General features: G+C 35.5%; 1 protein-coding gene across 2 annotated transcripts in view; it reads right to left on the bottom strand.

Annotated features, from left to right (window-relative positions):
- Window positions 1-18: 18 nt before the first annotated feature.
- LOC126966572 (voltage-dependent calcium channel subunit alpha-2/delta-3) overlaps window positions 19-25,845 on the bottom strand; it is a 126,826-nt gene continuing 100,999 nt past the window's right edge. The window contains exons 13-25 of one of the 2 annotated variants that reach the window (XM_050810699.1): window positions 25,451-25,465; window positions 23,862-23,972; window positions 22,536-22,749; window positions 21,088-21,133; window positions 19,255-19,427; window positions 18,161-18,248; window positions 16,920-16,952; window positions 13,640-13,753; window positions 12,372-12,642; window positions 11,361-11,721; window positions 10,484-10,748; window positions 7,666-7,852; window positions 19-6,118 (exon numbers count right to left, since the gene is read on the bottom strand). In XM_050810699.1, the coding sequence (XP_050666656.1) occupies window positions 6,017-6,118; window positions 7,666-7,852; window positions 10,484-10,748; window positions 11,361-11,721; window positions 12,372-12,642; window positions 13,640-13,753; window positions 16,920-16,952; window positions 18,161-18,248; window positions 19,255-19,427; window positions 21,088-21,133; window positions 22,536-22,749; window positions 23,862-23,972; window positions 25,451-25,465 (1,980 nt within the window). In that variant the 3' untranslated portion in view covers window positions 19-6,016. Of the gene's footprint in view, window positions 6,119-7,665; window positions 7,853-10,483; window positions 10,749-11,360; window positions 11,722-12,371; window positions 12,643-13,639; window positions 13,754-16,919; window positions 16,953-18,160; window positions 18,249-19,254; window positions 19,428-21,087; window positions 21,134-22,535; window positions 22,750-23,861; window positions 23,973-25,450; window positions 25,466-25,845 lie in introns of those variants that run through there. The other variant, XM_050810700.1, reaches the window with a different exon arrangement.

A 25,845-nucleotide genomic window follows, 5' to 3' on the forward strand; every position in this document is an offset into this window, starting at 1 on the left:
AAATAAAACAAATACCGCCACAATGTTATAAGAGAACTTTATTGTAATTACGGTTTATATATAGCATGAACTGGCAAGTAACAAAAGAACAATATTTGACTATAATTACCACTAGAGAACCAAGTTCGCATTCCCCCCTTTGGGACCGCCGATACAACATTTATATAAACTTCGTTAATTCACGATATCTTCAATCCATTTATAAATTTCGATTAATCTAATCTAGAAGCTTATCGAGGACTCAAATCTTATATGGATAGAAAATAAACTTTAGAAAAGTTTACGAAGGTGGTGACATCTCTTATCAACTTATGGCAACTTAATCTTTATTTTTTTAAAGAGACCTATCTCAATTTTTATGGTGAAACGAATGGCGACTAGTTTTGAGTTTTACTCACTATCAAAATTCTACTTACTCTATTACAATATATAAAGCTACTATGGCGTTTCTAACTTTGCAATATCGACAGAGATCTCTTTAAAATTACATGTACAAGAAAATATACAAAAAATTGCTTATACTATAGTATCATTTGGTGCCTGAATTGATATGTCCACGAAATAAACGCGAAATAAATACAAACTCTAGCTATTATTTGCGTAACTAAACGAGGTATTTGTCTATAACGGCTAATCTCTGCGCCATCTATCGCTAACAGTATACACTATTATTATCATTTTAATACTTAAGAGTACCTGCCTCACGACTGCTATGGAAGACACGACGCTTACAATAAGCACTCATTATTGACCAGTCGTTCACCAGTTGATACGAATAGATACATTAAACCGATCCTTACTTGTATTTATACAAAATGTACATATTTCAAAGCCCTCAACTTCAACACGACAAAATCTTAATTATTTAGATACTTGACAGTCTATATCGATACTTCAGTTCCAAAGAGTGACAATTCAGAAAAGGGTTCCAAAAGAAAACAACTTGAGTTGTTACTTTTTTTTTAAAAGGAGGACAAACGAGTGTACGGGTCACCTGGTGTTAAGTGATCACCGCAGCCCACATTGTCTTACAACACCAGAGGAATCACAGCAGCGTTACCGGCCTGAGGAATGTGTACGCGCTTTTCGCGAATGGATCGAGCTGATACTGGGGTACCGCAGACCAGAGATGACAGCAATACTCCATGTGTGGCCAGACCTGCGCTTATATAGCGTTAATGTTATTTATGTCATGCGTTGCTGTTCTTTGAGACGAAAATATTCTGGATTTATGAAGTAATATTGGAATTAACAATTAAACTGCATTCACTTTTCGACTTGTTTCTCACATATAATGGTGGGTTATCGTTTATGGAACAATTTCTCATACTTATCTCAAACTTAAGGAATTTCAGACTTTGGAACAGAGGTATCGATATTAGACTTCACAATCGGGTACTTTTTACTCTGACATTAAGATTGACAGATACATAATATGTCTGCTATCTCCAAATGGATAAATAGAGTTGCAGTTTCAAGAGATATCTGTCAAATTTATTTGTTTTATGTTTATATAATTGCCAAAACAACAATATTGATGCAATTGTAGAGTATATGTTATAGATACTATTATGAAGAAATAATTTTAAAAGAATAATTTATCGCCTATCGATTTGTAATAGTAATACAAGAAATGTATGTTATCTTACACTAACTTTCTGCCAAGTCAAGCAGAATATCTCAATTGCAAAACGTGTACATTCTAAACATTTTCATAAGAAGTGTCTTATGAAAATGGGGCGATAAAAATATCTGGTAATATTTATGTTTCGTTAAAATTATTATGAGGGAGTGTGCTAGACATAGATTGCGTGCGTTGCCGCTATCTTTTCGACGTGTTCACAGCTGTCATAGCCTATCTAGACGTATAAATTATCTATGGTTATAGATATTGAATTTACAGTTATACCTTAGGGACTTACTTCAAAAACAGCCGTTTATTTGTCTGTATGTCTCATAATCTGATCCTGTCAGTAGACAGGTTTGCCCTAGTTATATATATATATTGGTATATATATTATTTTAATTCAAAATATGATAGGATATCACTCGATCAACGTAAATTTCTCAAATGAGACTCCTACGTGACATTTTTTCCCTATTTAATTAAAACTAAAAATATTTTTATATTATCACAAATTAAAAAGCAATGTTTATAGCATTTATGTAGTCTGTTTCTGGACGAGCTTGCGCATTTCCTATCTCTTTTACCCGATAATGCTGTGAAGGAAGGGGGGGGGGGGGGGCACAAAAAATAATTATCATGTTGCATGTTTTAAACGTCATAATGACGCGGTTACGACACGTAACGACCTATCGATATCATGATTACCTAAAGCCGTTCATGAAATACTATGTTGGTAATTATCAAAGTTATTTTGTAAAATGGGGTCTTATTGAAAACTGGTTAATAAGGTTGAGTATTTCTATAATCAGCTTGCTTTTAACCATCAAAAAATAAAATTTGTATTTTCAATAATATAATTTACGATAAACGGCATTATTTTGGCACTTAATTTCGAAAAACTATGTTTTGTACTATTACAGATGCTTGGATATTTAAAAAAAAATTAATACTGACAAAAACAAGCTGTATATTGAACGTTATATGACAGTAGGTACAACAGATAAATTTATAATCAAGTATCTATTACAATATTTTGATTATAAGTTATTTTTTTAAGTTCTTAATTAAAAATAGCGATAACTTTCTATACCTCGTCGCCATTTTTTTATACTTCATTTGTGTTTACAAGTTTACAAAGGCCCTGTCGGCCAAAGGGATCTTTAGCGGTGTCACTGAATGCGAAGAAGTAAAAGAAGACGAAAGGGATACAAGCGCAGACCGCAATTATTAACGTTCTTTGCAGAATAAATGATAGATGAAGTAAGAAGTAAAATGCCGGGTAAAAATAAGTTTTCTATTACAGTGGTAATCGCCACACAGTATGGAGTTGGATTATTGGATACACTCTCTTGCATCGACCTCGTAACTCATAGACGCCTAATAAAGGTCGAACACTTCCAGACCACATTAGGAACACAGAGTTTATTATAAATGCAAAGTAGCCATTAGTGATTGTTCACGTTATGTTGTGATTATGAACTGACCAATTACGTAACGTTGTGCTTATTACCTGACCAATGAGCATTCAGTACACCGCGCCGGCTCACAACAGCTGGTTGACTGAGTTGTTTGCATTGCAAATGGGTGTATTTTTTGGGGGATTGTATGGGCTAAGACGGCATAATTCCTCTAGGATACAGCGACCATATTTTGGTTTCGTTGCGTTCTATGCCCATGTATATAATTCTAGAGCATCACACATTATGCTGCGACACTGCGACTATGAAGCCGAAAATGTCCCTAGGGAAGGAGGCTTTACGAAACTAAGGATTTCATATCCGCTCTGATGTTGGCCTCTTTTTATTCGACAGGCATTTCTAATCGCGTTATGTCACTGTCTTAGGTAGAGAGGTACAGAAAACACTTGCTCGCGGACTACTTTATAGATACGCATTCTGGCCTGTTTTATCCGTACATTATGTATCAAAATTTACATCTGGCACTCGTATTGGAGTCCTATAATTAGTACATTTAAAGTTGAATTCCTTAATTAATGTAGGTAGTTTGGGAGTCAATAAGTGATTTTTTCAAAAGGCTACAAGCGTTATCCCAACAGCCTGATTCCTTTATCATGTACGCGACTTCACATGCGCATTAGTTGCACTCACCGCTAAAGATCCGTGCTCTTATACCTTTATTATACAAGTACAGCCATCGTAAAGGATGAACAGGTATGAAGTTAACCCGTTATTAACGCATCCATAAAATATAATAGTTCATTGGTTCTCACCGCTTTGAGGACTAATATCGAATCACGTAATAACGGCCGTATTAAATATTAATGCTAATAGTAAATATTTAGGCGACACATATGCCGTAGGCCACTGAACAGTAGATATTTACAATAAAATATTATGACAATGTTAACACTATCTAAAATATTTAATGATTTGAAGATTAGGCGAGAAAATACCTAGCAACTACTAATACAAGGTCACTGTAAGGACACCGAAGTCTTAGGTTGACATCTATAGAGCTTACTAAGACTTTGCTCAGACTTTACTTACGTAAAACTTAGCTGAGTGTGATAAAATGCGAACTTGGCTTTTGCATAGGGCTGTCTTAGCTTAATCTTAGCATAATTTTATATATCAATTGACTATAAAATCGTAATGGAAAATTACGCTTAGCTTTTACTCAGCTAAGGTCTACGTAAGTGAAGTCTGAGAAAAGATTGAGTACCCTCTGTAGATCTCAGCCTTAGTGATTTAATAGGTATAAATCATTATTTATAATAGAATATAGACGAGTATTTTATTTTTTTATATTAACAGTATTTATTATTTTATTCAAATACAAACTTCAACATTTAAGCCGTACGTTGAAAGTTATTAGTGATATTTTCAGGCATATAGACAACCCTATAACTAAGGAATCTCACACACAGTTTCTAAAATAAACACAAAAATTATTTAACTTTTTGGAACTAGCCTGTAGCGTGAATGTCGACATTTCGTATTGAATCTTCGTCAAATACAAAATTCGAATTTTAACTCAAATGGAAAATTGAATTGCTGAACGCGTGATACCACTGCCTTGTATAAATACCACTGGACCGGCTGTTCCATATGTTTGACAGCAAATTTTTTGTGCCTAATTGAAGCGCCACTCGCGAGCGTACAGAGAACTAATTTAGACGTATAATACAAATGGCTGCGAAGGAACGTACAATACTCAGAAGTGTTTTTACATTTTGAATTAATTGCGTTCATTTTCCGTGTTATTTATTCTTCAAGAATCAACGTAATAAAGTACACAATTTTTTTGTAAATAGTTTTGGGAAACTATTTACTGTCTGTGATGGGTCACAGACTCTCGCTACATGTCCAACAGCGCCAATTGGCGAATATCAAACAGGTACAAAAGCAAAGTGCTTTAAAAAAAAAGATAGCGCCAGTCCAGTGTTAACAGAAAGTGACAGAACAATCTGATCTACCAGTTGTTAACCCGCTAGCTACATCTGTCATTGACAGTGTTCATGTGATCCGAGTAGTAACTCAATACAAAACGAGTCAGGACATTCGATTTAATTGCGTGGTAGTAACCCACATGACTCTTCCAAGCTTAGGACAATTATTGTCTCACTCGCAATTAAATATTTGAAATTACTTTCGTCAATCTTCAAATTCTTCTTTTAATTTAATGTGTTTAAAATTTAAATTTCATAGCCAGAAGTTTTGTTGTAACCAAGAACTGACATTTTCTTCATTATTATAAGTATTCTAAATGCCTGAAAGTATTTAACCATAATTCAAGTTTTTCGTGAACTTTGGCCAATATATAATATACAAGGGAATTCCGCATACAATTTAAAATACTAATTATAATTAATTACGAAGTCCTTGCAGCGAGTGACAAACACACAAACAGAACATAGCCAACCTCAATACATAAAAAATTCACTATATCTTTAAAATCTGATTTGAATGACACGAGAAACAAATTGAGAATATTCAACGAAGGTAAATTTTTCTAAAACCACCTTAATATACGTTAGATCATTTATAAACCGGTAACATTTTAGTTAAACAATATCAGAGTTATTGATAACTTTATTTAGTTTAACAAGATATTCGTTTCCTACCTATTTACTGCCAATAGTATGTGACTGGATTGAAAATCTTAGCCTAAATCCTGCACGCAACAAGACGAAAGTTCACTTGGTCGGACCAAACTTCAGTCGATAAGACACTGAGCGCACTCGAGCCAGAAACATTTGCTGGTCTGACTTCCACCCAAATACAGTCCACAGCCCGCAACAAAAACGTCGACCACAAGCTTTTCAAGTTTTCACCGTTGTATTTCACTTAGAAACAAATTGATATGGAGTTTGGTGTGCATGGAAAGCCGGTCCGGACACGCTTAGCGGGTTTAGTTGTCACGCGGGAGTCACGTGACCAGGTACACACACAGGCGCAGCACTACAGTCGCGAACAGTGCGTGAAGAATCTGGATACGTCCCGCTCGTCCACACGACAGGATCTCGATTTCCTGCACACATGTACAGATTCAAAATATAATAACAAGCTTTAGGTACTTATTATGAAGTACAAAAAAAAGAACTAACATGTATACAATTAGATTTTAATTAATGATTAAAATTGTCTATGTCCTTAAAATTAATAGTTCATTTCCTTACCCTTACCTGAATCGTACCAAACTTTTTTATATTTTATTTTATTCCGTACAAGTAAAAAATATTTCAAATATTATTATAATGCTATGTTCAGATGCTTGAATAAAATGTAAAAGTACGAGCTTAACATTATGAATATAATGTACGGGTGTTCAGTGTGCTAAGTTGCTAACTCTACTAACAGGCCCACGCCTGGGTGGGAAACGCGGTGAGAGAGAATGGTCGCTTCTCGATTCAGGTCCTAAGTGAGCGTGACCGGCTTGTAGTTAGTTAATGAAAGCAGCCTTATGCTAAATTCAAGCGAATATAATATTCCATAAAAACATAGGAATAAGTTAAATAATACATACAATAGTAGGAATAAGAAGTTGCTATCGACAATGAATCGAATATAAAAGGCGTAACCAACAAGATAGAGTAAACGTGTCAAGTGTCAACCTGTCAAGAGTTTTTCCCGTAATAATTCCGCGATGACAATGATTCTTAATGAATTCAGCGAAAAAAAAAAACTATGGAGCAAAGACTAAAGACGATCTGTGAGGCAGAGAATAAAAGAATGATAGACTTTTAGTTTGCCGTTGTTCTAGTTTGGTGGACTAAGCTTGTGAATAAGACGTTTCCTCGAACGTTCGTCGATTTCATTCAAGCTCAGTCCAATCATGAATCTGGTGATATTCATAGTATCAAAAAAATCCACTTGTAATTTAAGTCACTAAACATGTGAATTGCCAGCAATATTTATTAAAAAGAAAAGAACTAACAATAAGAACTAGAAAATATCAAAATTTCAATGTCAAATTGGTGTCCACCAGTCCTGATGAGTTATAATAGAAAGAGAAACTATACAGCCAATGTGTCAGAAAATGAGGTTATATATTTTAGGAGTAAACAATCATCTGTTAAAGTATCAAGTGTCAATGGAACACATAATACAAAAAAATATAATGCCACTGATGCTCAGCCTAGCGAAACTCTAAGAAAAAAGCGATTCACTCGATTGTATGGAACGTGCAGTGCATTAACAGATTGATAGATGACGGCTATAATCGTATAAAAAAAGGAGAGCCGAAATCTACTACGTTTTAAGCAACTGTTCGCTTTCAAACTTAGCCGGATTATACATCGTGGCCAATCGCGATACTGTAATTACTATTTCAAAACTTATGTCAAATGACTGCACGTTTGAAACTAAACTAAATTGAATATGTTACTTAGGTAGTCCCGCTATTATTACGTAGTATTTACATCCTCTTTGGTGACGTTTTACGCTTCTATAACCAATAAACCTCATCACTGGACGTTTTCTTAAAGAACTTCCTTTGAGTTTTTTTTTATGGAATCGGAGTTTATGAATGAGCTACACCACTTTGGTACTTGACTTCTATCACTACATCGTGAGTACCTCGGGGTGGTAAGAGAGACAGGAGCGCGGGCGCCGGCGGTGCGAGGCGCGCGGAGGAGCACGGCAGGCGGCACGGGGCGGGGCCTCGCGGGCTCGCACGTCCAGCCGCTTGGCGCCGCACGGACACAGCGTGTCCACCACCAGCAGGATCAGGTTGCTGTGCGGGATCTTCTGCACGCTGAACGGTCTGCGACACACAAAAGGGTAAATGTATACATTTCTATAGGGTAGGGCGGGGCTAGTTAAGCAAATTTTTACTTGAACGGATGTAGCTCCTTAATGATAAGTCTCAATAAATTGTTATGCGGCTTGATGGATTTGTTGTTTATCGCATATATCATAGTATTATTTTTGTAATAAGTAAAATTTAAGAGCTACAGCTGTTTTAATGCAGAAAGTCAAGTACGCTCAATGTACCCCATAGGTGGGGTAAGTTGAGCAAAGGTGGGGGGCAAGTTGAGCACTAAGAAAGTATAATGAAACCATAGGTTCAATGTTGACTGGTGATGAAATAAATTAAGTGTTTAACAATCAGTTCTTTATTTATAGTCTTTTAGTGACAGAGAAAACAAAACTTATAGTAATTTTCCTTGAATAATTAACCAAAAGTAGAATCAACAAAACAATAACGTATCTTAGGAATAACTTCACCATTAGATTCAGTCTTTCTGTTTAAAATCCGACTTATTTTTTTATATTATTACTCATAATACTTAGCTTATATCTAAAAAATAATAATTAATCTTTGGAACTTAATGGTAATTGTCTTAGTGACAGAACAACAAAACTTAAAGTAATTTTCTTTACGTAATTAACTGAAAATAGAATAAACAAAACATCGACGAATCTTAAGACAAACTTTAGGATTAAATTAAGTCTTTCTATTTAAAATTGGACTTGAATATTTAAAAATATATAAGATCTTAGCAACTTAATCGTCGTTGTCACTATTGCAATTGACACAAACGAAAGAAAGACCAGCACCTGGAACACATTTTGTATGAGCCCATTCCCTGCAAGTTTGACACTGGATCCAAGTTTCTCCTGTTAACTTTCAGCATAGTCTTCACAACAAATCAGACAGGAGTAATCACTATTGTCACTTTCATCACTTTACTGGAGTACTTTTTTACAGACACCCTTTTTCTTTTTCTTACCCACGTTCTTCTTTGTGTTCTTAACTTTTTTTGGGGTTTTTTCATATATTTTATTTATATATATTTTCAAAATTCTTGAGTCGAAAATTTAACATTTTAACAGGCGCAAACTGTTTAATTGCTTACAATCCTCATTATTGATTACTAATCTGAATAAATGTACCTACATAAAAAAGTAAAATCTATATGAACAACTTTTATGATAATAGTATACTAAACAAATGAATGATGCCGAGAAAAAACTTGTTTAACTGCAAAGAAAACTGGTAGTTCATAATTGCTCCGGAGTGCTAACTTTAACCTACAATAAGCATTAGCAACCTACAAATATGACTTAAGGGTATGTGTAACAGGATAAAGTAGTGTTCATAGCTCAAAATGCTATATTTTCACCACAAAACTTGTCTATAAACACCTTGTTTGTGTGTTTTCTGTTTACCCTTCGCCTTAAATGAGGGTAAACCGTTTCGTAACGTAACGCGTTACAGCGGCAGTTTGTCTGGCTTCGATTTCTCTCTCGCATACGGCAGCGGTAGGCAGGCTCCCCCTCTCTCACTCTAACTAATAATTGTTACTTTTAAAGGATTAAATAATGATACTTATAATGTACATACACAAAATTCTAATATACGTATTAAAGAATTATTACTAAGAATAAAACATATTTTAACCCACTTCAAAAAAGGAGGAGGTTCTCAATTCGTCGGTATGTTCTTTTTTTTTGTTTGCTACCATATCATATGACCAATAAATGATTTTATTAATATATATTATCATAATAACATACATAAATTTTAAGTTAAAAAAGTTAGGTAATAAAGTCCCAGCCACTGTTCAGGCATTATCTATAAATAAAATGTTTTATAAAAAAAATGGCTCTGTCGTAAATCCTATTACTCCACTGCTGAATATCTAAATGATCGGACAGCCTGGGACTAGATTGTGATTATTTTATAGCGATAGAAATGACTGTACAATATTGTATATTTTTATTGAAAAGAGCGCAAAAAAAGAATGCTGGGAGAGTTTCTTGCGCCACTTCTTCTCTCTCAGAGCGCCATTTGTTTCCGAAGCGGTAGTAGTATCTAATAGTTATTAGAAATGACATCAAAAATAATTCCAAAGGAATCAATTTTGAGAAAATAAATGCCTTTTTATGCCAAACAAACAGCTGGGTGACTTATGGCCGATTTCACCACTAACTACGTGCGCGGTTAAATAAAAGGCCCTATAATTAACCCCTACCTAGAACCTTATGGGAAACTACCCCTAACTATTGGTGTTTTTTTTTGTGTTCTGTGGGTGAAATAGAGCAGGGTCGATAATTTTTATAACCAAAAAAAATAAAGGTAGGATGAAATCCATTACCTACAACTTTGCTATTGGAAGGATTTTCTTATAATGGCGTACACATCTCCATAAGAATACGAAAAAAATTAAAATGGATACCTAAACAAGGATGTTCTGAAATCTTACTATCCCGATCAGTTCAGGGATATAAAAAAACGGTGTCAGGTCAAGAGTAACAAGAATAAGAGACCGTGTATAAACAAGTTATGCAAGTGAATAAAGACGGGAAATTATGTCCGACTTATGCAAATGGAGTTTTCTATGGGAGACAAGTCGAGTTTATATATGCATGTACCTACGTAAAATCTTACCTTTCGCATCCAGAATTATGGCAATTAGTAAGCTTCCCCTTGAGCGGTTGCGCAGCGTTGAGCCTGGTGGACTGCAGGGTGAACAGCTCCGCGCTGGTGTCACAGGGGCGTACGGCGGCCGAGCGAGCAGCCTCTCGGGGAGGAGAAGGGTGCATCGGAGGAGCCGAGGGGGGCGCACGGGTCGCGTCCCCGGCGCCGTCTATTATTATCTCGTACATTCCGCGGTCACGATCCGGATCTTCTTCGCCTTCGTAGTCTTCATAATCTAGTTAAATGAGAAAAGATTTTCATGAACTATTTGTATTGGCAACTGGTAGTGGTTTCATTTGATATTCAGCGGCATCATCAGCCGATAATAGCGACAATATCATCTGAATCATACTGCACCGCAATACCATGGCAGGTATACCAAATCTCATCGCGCCCTGAGACTTATTTGGGGTTGTTTCACGTGTCTGTAATTATTATATTGTTAAATGCACCATCAAGCACTGGGGAGGATCATACGCTGGAACAAAAATGTTGAAACCGCACTTCATGACATTTATGGGTGGTGATGCGGTTCCCCTATATTTCCAGGTTCTTTGATCAGAAAAATCAATAATTTTTATGAAATCGGAGGACAAGCTAGTTTGCATAAAAAATGAAATCAAAAGATCCATCTTGTAACACCATAATTTGTGGTGGTCAGAGAACCATAATTGTTGATATTTTGTCTGAACCCTTGTTACATCCTCCAGACAACACCACAGAAGAAAGTTTTTTGCATAGGTTGTAATGTTACACTGGCCGTTGATAAAAATATATTTGTAGGTTGTTCATCGATACGCAGATACCTCGCTATCTTTTATATTGATAGAAGATGAAATTAACATACCACTTTCATCTTCAGAATACGGTTGCGCTATCGTAGTCTCCCACAGCGGATACCAGACTGCCAATAATCGCGTCAGATAACTACCAAGCCAGGCCCATGGCTTCATCGGACTCAGCTTGGTTCCATCTCCACTAAACGGATTCCTCGAATCAGGACATCGGCCCTGATGGTCGTGGACGGTCACTTTCTTGTATATCTTGTCCTGCACTAAGGAGTCCATGATGGTGCCGTCAATTTGTCCGAAGAACCGCCCGGTCTGTGAAGGCTCTTCAGACAGAATTATGAAGCCGTTATCATCCAGAATATAGCAGTCCAGTTCATCACCAGCGCAGGTCTTTTTGCATACACTTCCAGCAGTACACTGAAAGAAATAGGATAACTATATTGCGTGGCTTAGGCTGTACCAATCAACGTACAAGTTGCGCACATTTATACACCTATTCGTCCATTACAACAATGAGTCGCCACCCGATCATGCCTGTCATGTCATGTCATGGGTTAAAGCACTACACCTTTTGTACCGAAAATATGAGCTCAGATGCATGACCTTTGATTCCCTCTCTGAGACGTGGAAGTCCCTTGTTCTGCAGAGTTATCCTATTACTTTTAAAAGCCGTAGAATCCTCAGTAAATTCATTTGGGGATGGTCATCTTCATTCTTCCATAAGTAATTGGACTTTAAACCACCCTGCTCTCGTTTTTTTCATGGAAAACGAGGGCAAAGGAGTGTACAGGTCACCTGGTGTTAAGTCACTTACTCTCTTTTGAGGGCCATTAATTGTATTAGGTGGGCAAACAATGCTTAAGGTCTACTAATGTCTACAAATAACAGCTAATGGTTAATTACAAGTAAAAAAAAATCAGTGGACTTTATATTGTTATATAGGAACTCTTAAAACTTATTTAAAAAAATATCTTCTATTATTGCTTCGGCTTGCCATCAAGGCATGTTTTTTTTAGTTTTTTAAAATACCAATCATTCAATTAAAAATATATTAAGTAAATGCTTACAGTAGAGGTAACATTGAGGAAATGTTTAGACAGCGAATCAAGTTGGAAATGCAATCCAACAACAGCAGCAGGCGCCCTATGTCCCCTGGACTCCACGAAGACAGCATGCGTCGCCATCACAAGGGGCGGCTTGCCGTTGAAGTCTTCCGGCTCAGATCCGTCCCGGAACGGTACGGAGAACACAAAACTCTCCGGTTCAATGGAGTGATGCTCCACTGCTCTGCGGTACCATTCAGAGTCGAAAGCGCGGGCATATTTTTCACTGAAATGTCTGAATAAGACAAGCATATATTAATTATATGACGCGGTCCGACGGCGATCCTACTATTCCTGGGGTCTGTTTATAAGCTAGTGTGGACGCCGCCGGTGTAATCGTCTCACGATGAGTATTTTTTCAGATATTTACTTTAATGAAAATGTGAAAATGTGATCGAGATATCGTCAACTTGTGATACGTAACGACTCAGATGACTTAGCTGCTGTTTTTATTTGTAGCACCAATGATGACTATATATGTATTTGTGAGCACGAATTTTTAGATTTTCAGATTTCGGATTTCATCCATTTACCACTCCACAGTTCCAGATCTCGTTGAAACAAATTAGTAGTTGTTATATTGATCGTATTAGGGGACAAATTTTATTTGGATGCTGGATTCGAATGTATAATACAACCAGTGCGAGTTCACTGTAACAATATTATCTAGTGCACTCGGTCAAAGATAATTCGGAATCGAAAATACTGTATTAACTTCCAGACATCTGTTTGTTGTCACTCTTCAACTTAATTAATTAATGATAGTTAATAATGTCTGTTACGACAAATAGACGAACACTAGTTCTTTTTTTTTTTCAAAAAAGGGAGGTCAAACGAGCGTACGGGTCACCTGAGTTAAGTGATCACCGCCGCCCACATTCTCTTGCAACACCAGAGGAATCACAAGAGCGTTGCCGGCTTTTTAAAAAAGTGCACGTGCTTTTTTTAAAGGTACCCATGTCGTATCGTCTTGGAAACAGCACACAAGGAAGCTCATTCCACAGCTTGCTTGTACGTTTCTTGAAAACCGCACTGTGGGGGAACGTTAAACGGAAAAAGTTGTACGCTGTGTGTGATAATATGTGTAATTGAGTGTTTTTTGGTCATGAGGACAAAATGGGCGAATAATAAAAAAAAATGGAACAGGGAATGTACATCAAGAGTACCAAGAAAGGAGACGACTGACGCAATTGAAGCCAAGAAAGTGGACTGTATGTAGATTTAATACTCACGGATCAACTGATTCCGTAGTTCTTGAGCTGTTAATATTTTCTGTCCACTTCAGTAGACCGCTCCTTGTAGCGACGAATGACATTGACACTACGAACTTGTGGAATCGTCCTTGTCTGAAAAAAATATGATGTATTCAAATAATTGTATGATAAAAAGGTTAGTCGACATCACATGACACCGAAGAGCTGGCAGCTACCACGGACAAAGAATTAGTCTAGCTATTCAAAGGAGGAACGCTGCCAGTATCTTCGGAACCTTATCTAAAGGGACTTTTAATAATTCAATTATTACTTAAAACTTAATATTATATTAATAATGAATATTGTTTGAGAATAAATTACGTATTACAGGGTATGTTTGTCTTATATACAATAATCAATATAGAGGATTGTTCAATTCTCAGCAAGGATGTGACAATTGCTGAGGATAAAATTATGAGATTGAAAATAATGAAACTTTATTGGTCAGGCGTTTGACTTTGAAAGCAATGATTCGTGTAAAAAACTGTGGCGTAATTCTGGAAGTATATATAATCCTTATATATATGTAGATACTATTGCTTATAACAAGTAAGAATCCGAAAAGCACTTATATGTGAACGTAAACTTTAGCCCTCCTAATATTCTTAAAAGTGTCTCAGATGTCTCCTACTCCTGACCGGCATTACAAGAATATTATTTCAAAGTCAAATAAACTTTACCCCTTAGATCATTTATACGTCTAGATAGACTGTGACAGCAGTGAAAACGTTGAAAAAAAAATTGAGGTTAACTGTTAGCCTCTATTTTGAGAAATGCACGCACACTAACACAAAGTGACATACAAATCGTGAGTGTAACACGTAGCTTGTCACGCACACTAAAGTAATAAACCTGGCCTGTTTTCATCGGTTGTGTAGCAGCAAGAGGCTCTATCTAGACGTATAAACTATCTAGGCTTTATTCAATTAGACTTTATGCGCGTTTGAATCGTCAATATAAATATTTCTTTTCAATTGTTTAATCTAACATATGTTTGAAAAAAGTAGACCTCGTGAGAAGAACATACAAGAAACTCAACGGCCACTCTTTTCAATCAATAGAGTATTTTACAATGGCTGTAATATATAAAACAAATTAGTTTGTAAGGTGCTGCATCCAATATATTATGAATCGTATACAGTTAAAAGTGTTTTAAATATCAAATATTTCAGAAAACGTAATACGAATAAACTAAATAAGTTTTTCTATATTGGATGCATCAACCTTTAGAGATTGAATTCCTTGTTTGTGTAAGGATGCTTCGTGAATATGATGGTCGTGATTACTGTCATAATTATTAGTAATCGCATCTAACAAATACAATGATTTATCAACTATAACAGACTATGACCAATATGGGTTTGGTTTTATATGTTATTTCAAATTTATGGTTATCTGACAATATTGTTTGGACTTAAAAGTCGTAAATTAATTCGTAGACAAGCCATAGTAATTTGTTATATTATTGTAAAGTAATAACCCCCACTTCTGGGATTAATTAAACAAATAAAACTGAAAACAAAATTTTATGGACGCGAGAGGTCGCGAGTTCGAGTCCCGAATCGTCCATAAAATTTTGTTTTCAGTTTTTATGTGTAAATACAATTAAAAGTAAAATATGTATAAATTTATGGTTTTGGTAAACTATATAATAATTACAGCGATTCATTACTAGCAGTGTTATTACCATCCTGGAAGGCTAAATAACTAATAAATTCCATTAGCTTACAAACTATTTACCTTATTCCTTGGTTGCATAATTTTGTATATATTACATAATACTATATTATTGGCAAAGCAGCAACCATAATATATTTCAACAAGCTGATACCCCGCGACTTCGTCCGGGTATACACAGAAATGAGCACTTTGTAGCGAAATATCAAAAATATTTAAAAAAAAAAAGAAGTCTTATAGTTATGCTGTCATGACACTCTTGAAAATAATGATATTGTGTTCTGTACAGTCGCAGTACCTTATTTTATTCTATCATTTATTAATTAAAATCATCATAAAATACACAGAACTTAAATTAGGTTATAATGCCTAATACTGGATGGATGGACTTACAATATTTATAATAAGACGTGGTATTTGTGCGTGTGTGGTTTGGTGAGAGTGCGTGTATGTGTGTTGAGTGTGTAATATTATCATATTATTATTATTATTATTATCAATACTTTTTACAGCGCACGCGATGTAAATAATATATTAGGTATTTTTTTTCTCCTTGTGTTACAGTGGAGTTTTAGTAAAGATCCCTAATTTTTTTGAAACTATAATATAGCCTATATGTCACCCGGGGATAGTGTGGCTTCTTTCCTAGCAGTGAAAGAATTTTTTAAATCGGTTCAGTAGTTTCAAATTTATGAGATTAGTATAGATAACAAAAATGCAGAATTTACATCACGTTGGTTCCTACTTTATTATTCTTACTTTTTTTTATAAAAATAAGGGTCAGGTGATGGTAATTGATTACAATGCAGTGCCGCTCAGGATTCTTGAATCCAAAAAGCATTTTAGAAAGTTGTTTTGTTAACCTCGTCAATTTTATGTCGGTTAAATCGTCTCTGAAAAAAGAAGAACTTCGAGTTCTCATTTGGAGTCTCTTAAATTACTGAGCTTTAAAAAGAAAACTATTTGAATATTACTTTTAAAGTCTTTATTTTATTTAGACACCAAGTTATATATCTATATACCTGTTACAATATTTGTTAAGTGGGTACGAATTGTAAAACAGTATGGTATTAAAAATATATATATTTAAACGAAACAATTTTTTTATTTTATTTAAGACCTGTAGGTATATTATGTGTGTGTATGTATAGGTATTAGGTACTTATGGTTGCTGCTTCAAATAAAATCTCATGGTAATTAGTAATGTATTAGCTGTGATGGCTTAGCGATAATTAATACTTATTAATTAGGTACCTCTATATTAAGTTATCACCTACCACACTCTCTTGCAATAACTTGAATTATATTGTCGCCATTTTGAAAACCGCAAACCAAATCAATAGTGAGACTTAAGTCAAATCTCTTAAGTCTGTACTTAGAAAAAAGCTCGCTAAAATATTTATAGGATTTTTTATGCTGTGTTTGCTGATTGAACGTTATTAATCAAATTCAAGTTATCGCAATTAGACAAAGACTTACCACATCGTACCTTTTTTTCTTTCATTACAATAATATACATTCAAGATAAAATTTGCTACACAATAGTCCTAGCCAAAATAGTCGTTAAAACCTATTACTGTACCTTGTTAGTAGTGCCATTAATGTCGCAATTGGGCTAATTGTGTGACAAACATATAAAATTATGAGTAAAATTTTGTGCATAAGAGAGCAAATGTGCTAAAATTTATAATAAATTCATTGGATTTTATCAAATGCAACTGTAATTTTAGTTCTATTCCTTTGAAATATATATCACCATATAGCTGATAGAGCACGAATCTTGATCGGTGTCGTCAATGTCGCAAAATTATAAATAAAGGGTCTTATTAGCGGAGGGCGTGGAGGTGTGACATGCGCAGATCGTACTCAGCGTAGAAGAGATCGTCGCGCATTAGACTCAGGTCTATAGAGCTTACTTAGACTTTTCTCAAACTTTACATACGTATAACTGAGTTTTTTTTCTGAGAAAATATCGAACGTGACGAGCAGGCCTTCCAGCTGATGGTGCCCATTCCAGATGATGCTCATTACAATGCAGTGCCGCTCAGGATTCTTGAGAAACCCAAACATTCTGAGTGACACTACAATCGCGTCACCTTGAGACATAAGATGTTGAGTCTCATTTGCCCAGTAATATCACTAACTACGGCACCTTTCAGACCGAAATACAATAATGCTTGCACATAATTGCTTTACGGCAGAAATAAGCGCCGTTGTGGTACCCATAATCTAGCTGGCATCCTGTGCAAAGGAGCCTCACACTGGTAAAAGTCAGCTGTCAAATTACTTTGAAAACGAAATCAAAGATTATGGTAAGCTTACACCCAGCTAAGTTTTACGTAAGTAAAGTCTGAGCAAAGTCTAAGTAAGCTCTATAGATCTCAGCCTTATGTGCAGTGCAATATATAAAAATATTTCCACTTCTGAGACCTGCACATTTAATTCGCTTACCGCTCAAGATACGAGCGGGGGCATATATTATATTTTTTATACTGGTTATTCATACTAATAACTTTTAATTTAAAGTGGTTGTCAGTAGTTTCAGAGTATTACAACAATTCTACAAAATCAAATGTTAACTATTCTTTAATTGCAGTTTTTTTATGCTAAAAAAACTAAAAAACTGTTAAATAAAAGCATTTCGTAATAGTAATAAAACAAAATTTTTATTGGAATCAAAAAAGGAATTCATTCAAATTGACGGTTGGCTTATTTTTTATAAATTGTATTTGGATTCCAACAGTTCATAGTTAACATTTTTATTACCTACATATTGCCTATTAAACATGCTCTAAGAAGGTAATATACTTAAATAGAACTTACTGTGAGTGACTAGCGTGTCCTGTGTGAGCGTCCAATTCTTTGATAACAATGGCGTCCCTTACCAGAGACTGTACTAAAGTTTTATCACCTGAAAACAAATATTTGTTATCTTGAAATAGCCCATATTACCCTCTACATAAGTGTGTAAAATCTGTGACTACTGGACCGAAAATTGGTCATTTATGTCGCACAAATGGCACAGATCCGTAGGAGAACCAAAGTCACCGAAATAGCCCCAATGATTGCGGAACTGAAGTGGCAGTGGGCAGGGGTACATAGTTCGACGGACAGACGGCCGTTGGGGCAGTAAAGTCCTCAAATGGCGACCACGTACCGAAAGACGCAGTGTTGGTAGGCCCCCCACAACATGGACCGACGATCTGGTCAAGTACGCCGGAATACGTTGGATGAGGGCAGCGCAGGACCGATCGTCGTAGAAATCTTTGGGGGAGCCCTTTGCCCAGCTGTGGACTTCTTCCGGCTGATGATGATATCGCACAAAAATGCGGCGGAGAGAGTTAGTCCACGTTACGTGCACGTTAACAAGTCATCCTTCAACGTGTCTTTCATAAGTTTTCTGGATGGCTTTTAAAAATTTGACGGTAAACTCATAAAATTAATGTTACTCAATTGATATAGCAACTGTCATTGATGATGCTTATTAACATTAGTTGAATCATCTGCTCGCTATAATTCCGATAAAAAAATTAACCACTTAAATGTGACAATTTTTTTATATAATAAGGGACGAGATGGACATTCAGCTGATGGTAATAGATACGCCCTGCCCAGTACAATACAGGGCCTATTAGGATTCTTGAAAGACCCAAAATCTCTGAACGGCACTACAATTGCGCTCGTCACCTTGAGACATAAGATGTTAAGTCTTATTTACCCAGTAATTTCACTAGCTACCCTTCAGACCGAAACAATAATGCATTACTATTACTTCAAGGCAGAAATAGGCGCCGTTGTGGTACATGGGTCCCACACGGGTAGATTATGGAATCTACCCGGCATTCTGTGCAAAGCAGTATCCCACTGGGAAGTATTATTACATTGTATACAGCAGTAGCAAAATATATAGGACGTACAGAAATAAGAGTCGCGGTCTTGCTTCTTGTGTGCGTTGTGCAGTGTGAGCGCACGGGGCCTCACAGACATCCACTTCCATCCAGGGCGGCCGGCACGAGACAGGAAGTGAAGAAGTTGCTCTTCGGGAGACGAGAACGACTGCTCTGACGTCGACGAGTACTCGCAGTACACCCTGTCCAGTTGACATCATTCAATAAAAACTTTTAACAAAAAAACAACCGACTTCAAACTCTATTCCAAAACAATAGTTATAAATATGGACTAATAAGCAATCTAATTAATTAATCTAATTCTAGTTACGATGATTGTTATTTTTGGAGTGTTTTTTCCACCCGCCGCTGCCCCGCTCTCGCCTCTCCCCTCCTTAGGTCGCGCGCGCGTCTCAAGCACATCTCACCAATGCATGTAGTTACAAACCTACCTAGGCTGACACCGACTCCAAAAATAACAATGATCGTATCGTCGGTTAAAAACATACCGACGAATTGAGAACCTCCTCTTTTTTGATGTCGGTTAATAAGCTAAATATATTAGATAATTTTTACATCTGGATAGAGTATCTTGCTGCTAATAATATATCTCAATAAATTATTCATAATCAATGATTGAAAAGAGTGGCCGTTGAGTTTCTTGTATGTTCTTCTCACGAGCTCTACTTTTTTCAAACATATGGTAGATTCAGTAATTTAAAATAAAAATTTATAGTGACGGTTCCAAAGCGCTTAGCTTAGAATAGATAGAGCCTCTTGCTGATAGACAACCGATAAAAACAGGCTAGGAATATTAGTTTATTAGGAAGCTACGTCTTACAATCGTGATTTGTGTGACAATTTCTGTTAGAGTGCTTGAATTGCTGAAAATAGAGGCTAGTTCTAAACTCAATTTTTTCGACGTTTTCACAGCTTTCATAGTGTATCTAGACGTATTAATGATCTAAGCAAATAAAATATCATATTGTTGTTTTTAAGTTTGATAGTCAATAACATTGAACCCATAACACCTCAGTTAAGAACCTATAAAGAAGCTAATAAGACGTAAAACAAAATATACATACATTCCTTGATTCATATTATATCTAAAAGTCAAAAACTACCACCCATTCCAAAAGATTGTCTCAAACCTGAGAAGAAAGGGCGCAAAAAACTCAGCGGGCTTTTTTTTTCATAAAGTAAATGGTTACATGGTTACAAAGTAATATCGTAAAATTAAACTTATTATTTAATAGCCTGAGTGCAGTCGTTCCATTCCCAATGTATGGTATAATTAAGAAAGTCATTTATGTTATAGTAATCTTTACCACACAAACGTTTTTTAACAATTCTTTTGAATTTCATAATACACTTGTTTAGAACATTTTATGGGATCTTGATGTAAAAGCATATACATCCCCTACAAAAGACATACTAACTCGACGTAGCCGAGTAGTAGGCATTATAAGTTTATGTCTGTTCCTAGTGCTAATATTATGGTAATGACATTTTCTAACAAATTCACTCATGTGCGTGCCTATGTACAAACATAACATTATCAAGAATATATTGAGAAGCAACAGTCATGATGTAAATTTCTTAAAATTTTGCTCTCAATAATTCTTTAAGACCTAGATTATATATAGCGCGAAAATCCCTCTTGTGCAGCACAAATATTGTATTATTATCGGCTGCACTGCCCCATAACAAATATACCATAGGACATAATACTATGGAAATAACTAAAGTAAACTAGTCGCGGCGTATCCACAAGTTATTTATTTAATATATATTATATATTTATTTAATAAATTTAAATGTAGTAATATTATCATCATAAAGTATTTAATAATTTTCTCTTACCAGTCGGGATGAACTTTCCAGTTCTCGCCTTTTAAATACTCCGAGACTGCATTTGGAAATATTTGATTGATTAGTTATCATAGAAAGTTGCATAAAAAGTTTTTATCATGTTCTTACATTCGAAAATAATGTCTAAATAAGATTGCTAATATAATAATAACATTGACACACTCTTACACAAATTATCTTGCCCCAAGCTAGGCGTAGCCTGTAGTATGGGTGCAAGACAACGATATATTAAATACAATATACTTACTTAAGCATACATAAATACATATAAACATCCATGACTCGGAAACAAACATCCATACTCATCGTGTAAATGATTGTACCTACCGGGATTCGAACCCAAGACTTCTAGCTTAGTAGTTATATTAAATATAACGTCTTATATTGTGTGATAAAGGTATATATACGACAGATGTCTTTATCCATTACTCAATAACGTATACCGCCTATTCATATAAAAGCAAGAACGCATTTCTATCCCCAAATAATATCCAATTTAGATTACTTTTTAGTGTCATATTGAACTTCGACAAAGATTACTTTGACAGGACATTAGTTCGACAAAACAATAGTTCGACGGCACAGCTTCAAAAGGGCACTCCTTCGACAGATCTCTTCTCCAGCAATGTTCGGGCATTCATACTTTGTAAGTCAGGCATAGATTTTTTGCAGAGATGGTAACCCTGTCCCTATGCGCAGTAGGTACACGAAAATGTGGCTACGGCGGTTAATTAACTCGTCATAAGTTTTTTAAATAACTTGAGAGGAAGAAAAACTTTGACATCGTAATGTATTTTATAAGGCAAACATAGAATATTTAGAAATAAAATACTAAACTTTCCGCTATGCTATATAATAAAAATCGTATAAGGGCGCCAAATCCTTCATAATGTGCGTTATGTAACAAATGTCAAAAAAAAAAGTTTATTTGAAATTTTTCTTGTTTGTTTGTGCAAGCTAGTCTAAAAAACGACTTTATCAATTTGAAAGAAGTTTTCACTGGTGTGGTTTGTGACTGTTGCATTTCAAAACTAAAAATGTTAAGATAAATCAAAAGCATAAATCTAAGCGGGAAAAGTCGTGCTTTAAATAATTATCAACCGTAACATATATATTTTTTATGACGAGCAGGACGTTCAGCTGATGATAATCGATACGCCCTGCCCATTACAATGCAGTGCCGCTCATGATTCTTGAAAAACCCAAAAATTGTGAGCGGCACTATAATTGCGCTCGCACCTTGAGACATAAAATGTTAAGTCTCATTTGCCCAGTAATTTCACAAGCTACGGCGCGTTTCAGACCGAAATACAATAATATATCTTCCACTTGTTAAATATATGCGCGCATAGTTTTTGGAAAGGGGAACTGAACAGTTTGATGCAAGGGCATACTAATATTTCTGAGCTATGAAATTCTTCTCAAGCACGATGACCTACCGTTAATAGGGCTGTGCTTGATCTCCTGTTCAGCTTGCAGCTCGTACATTCCGTATCCATCAGGCAGCACTGCCGCCAACGAGTAGGGCGTGCCTTCCACAGGGCTGTAGAAGTACCGCTGTCTCCTGGTCGCGACACGCCTCATGCCGTCGTATTGGACCTTCACACCTATCTCTGTCTCACCTTCACGCTGCTCTATCATGTCGTGACGGAGCTACAAACATGATATGAATTAGAAAAATAAAAGGATTGTGTGGTTTTATGAAACCACGGTAAAAGTGAAACTTTTTTTCACATTATAGACATTTAACTAAAAATTGCGTGGAGCACTGGCACAAATAAGTAATAGTCTATACACTACACGGTCAGCTGCTGCGCACTATAGGCGTCACACGAGTACACGACATGCAAAACACAGACGAAAAAGTTTGAGACGATGCAATAAAAGTTTCACTTTAAAAATGAAAAAAAAAATATATTCTTAATATTTAAACTTGTATATTTTATTCAAGTAAGTAGTATTACATACACTATTAATCATTAATTGATTATTCTAAACATTAACAATAAAAAATATAATACTAACAGCTGAAAAAAAAAAATTATAGATCAAAAGATGTTATATGAATGTTTATCACAAGAAATACGCGTAAAACGACAGTAATTATAGTTTTACATAAGTAGTCCTTCTAATAATTAATAAAAATAATTTAAACTAGGCCTGGCCTGTATTTTGATACTAGTTACTTCCAGAGACATTGTTTTTTACAGTTGCTTCAGTACATAAAAACTTATATAACAATTCAACTTATGAAAAGAATTTTCATTCTTAATATTTTCTTTCATAAACATTATACCACTGCACTGGCAGCTGTCAAAGTGCTTTTGTGTCTGTTTGATATTCGCCATTTTGGCGCTGTTGGCCATGTAGCGAGAGTCTGCGGTACTAAAACTAGTGATCACAACCTCAGCAAACATCGATAGATGATGGGAAACAATTTACAAAAAAAAATGTGTACTTTATTACGTTGATTCCTGAAGCATAAATAGCACGGAAAACGAACGAAATTAATTCAAAATGCAAAAATACTTCTGAGTATTGTACGTTCCTACTCAGCTATTTATATTATACGTCAAAATTAGTTCTCTGTACTGTCACGAGTAGCGCTTCAAATAGGCACAAAAAATTGCTGTCAAACATATGGATCAGCCTGTCCAGTGGTATTTAAACATAGAGGTCAGTAGCTCAAACTGAGGTTAACTCTCAACGTACATTTCCGACGTTCACAGCTGTCACAGTTTATCTAGACGTACAAATACACTTACATCGAGTAATAGCGAAGTGAGATTGACCCTCGAGTTCTCATCAGAGTCCACCAACAACTCCACATCCGTCAGATCGACGCTGGAGTATAACGGCCTCAGAGTCTCTGTGTACTAAAATATTAGACAATTACATTTTTTATGGAGAAGGAGGACAAACGAGCGTACGGGTCACCTGATGTTAAGTGATCACCACCGCCCACATTCTCTTGCAACACCAGAGAAATTACAGGAGCGTTGCAGGCCTTTAAGGAAGATGCATGCGCTTTTTTTGAATGTACCCATGTCGAATCGTCCCGAAAACACCGCATAAGGAAGCTCATTCCACAATTTTGTAGTACGTGGATGAAAGCTTTTTGAAAAATGCACTGTTAGAACTGGATACTTCAATTATACAGTTATTTGAAAAAAAAAACGCTATGAACACCTATATAAAACCTTATATTATGCATTACTTTTACTGGTTTATAGATGTCGTTTCATTGTGTGTCTTCTACGGCATTTATTGAAGGGGTTGTTCCGAAGAGCTGTTCGACCTGAAGCCCTATTACCAAAATCTAAATACGAAGTTATAGTTCACGGATTGTACAATTTCCTTTCGTCTCATCCGTGCCGCCTAATTCCACCTTCGCATGACACGTCACGAAAAAAAAGCCGCACAACAAACAGATTGTGGAGATAATGCCCACATTCTGTATGTGTGGCGTTCCTACATAGTGTGGTTTTCAAATAAGTTTCTACTACGTACCTATGTACCTACATTTGTAATGAAAATCCTTCCGCGGTGTTCGCAAAACGATACGATATGTGAAGCGTGAAAAAATCGCTTATATTACCCTAAATGGCAGGCTTCTGTGGTTCCACCGTTGTTGCAGGAGGATGTGAGCGGCGGTGATTACTTAAGGCGAAGGGTAAACAGAAAACATGCAAACAATGTGTTTTATAGGATTTGGAGCTATGAACACTACTTTATCCTGTTACACATACCCTTAAGTCTTACTTGTAGGTTGCTAATGCTTATTGTTGGTTAAAGTTAGCATTCCAGAGCTATAATGAACTACCAGTCTTCTTTGCAGTTAAACAAGTTTTTTGTGTGCACCATGCATTTGTTTAGTATACTACTATCATAAAAGTTGTTCTTATAGATTTTACTTTTTTGTGTAGGTACATTTATTCAGATTAGTAATCAATAATGAGGATTGTAAGCAATTAAGCAGTTTGCGCCTGTTAAAATGTTACATTTTCGACCCAAGAATTTTGAAAATATTGGTTTGTTACATAGGAGCCATGAACTCATATCGCTCAAGGTCGCCGGCATTTAGTGTCGTCTTAACATTAGATGACCTATACGCTCGTTTCATTCAATTATTCAATATTCTTTCAATGGTTCTATTCCTTCTTCTTGGAGGTTCGTTGATAAAGCGAATTCCTCTGATATTATCTTTCATTTTGGGGAATAGATAAAAATCGTTATGTCTCCCTTGATTTTTGATTTTGTTTACATTATCTTCCCTATCACAAAACGTTTTTATTTTATTTTGCAAGGTCGCTAATATTGCGTAATTAGTTAATAATCTTACACATTGACTTACCTCTTCATTAGTATGCTGTAACAATAAAATATTTAAGTTAATATACTTTTAATAAGTAACAATTTTATACAACCTACACATTTTTCCGTGTAATATAAATCTTAATAAATTATTAATATAAATCTGTACAAAATAGTTCACATTAAAAATAAATTAGAAAATATTTTTTTTAATAAATAGAACCATTTTAATAAAACTCTTTTTAAAGGATTAAAACGTGTGTAATTGTAGTTTTGTTACTTTAGATTTTTGCGTAAAAGTAACATTTTCATTATTATTTTAGTTAACCCGACCTTTCGACGGGGGACTGACGCAAAAATCTAAGGTAAAAACAAAGTTATAATTACGTTCGTGTTAATCCTTTAAAAAGTGTTTTATTTAAATTAGACTCGCGT

Source organism: Leptidea sinapis, chromosome 10, assembly GCF_905404315.1.
Source record: "Leptidea sinapis chromosome 10, ilLepSina1.1, whole genome shotgun sequence".
Lineage (NCBI taxonomy): Eukaryota > Metazoa > Arthropoda > Insecta > Lepidoptera > Pieridae > Leptidea > Leptidea sinapis.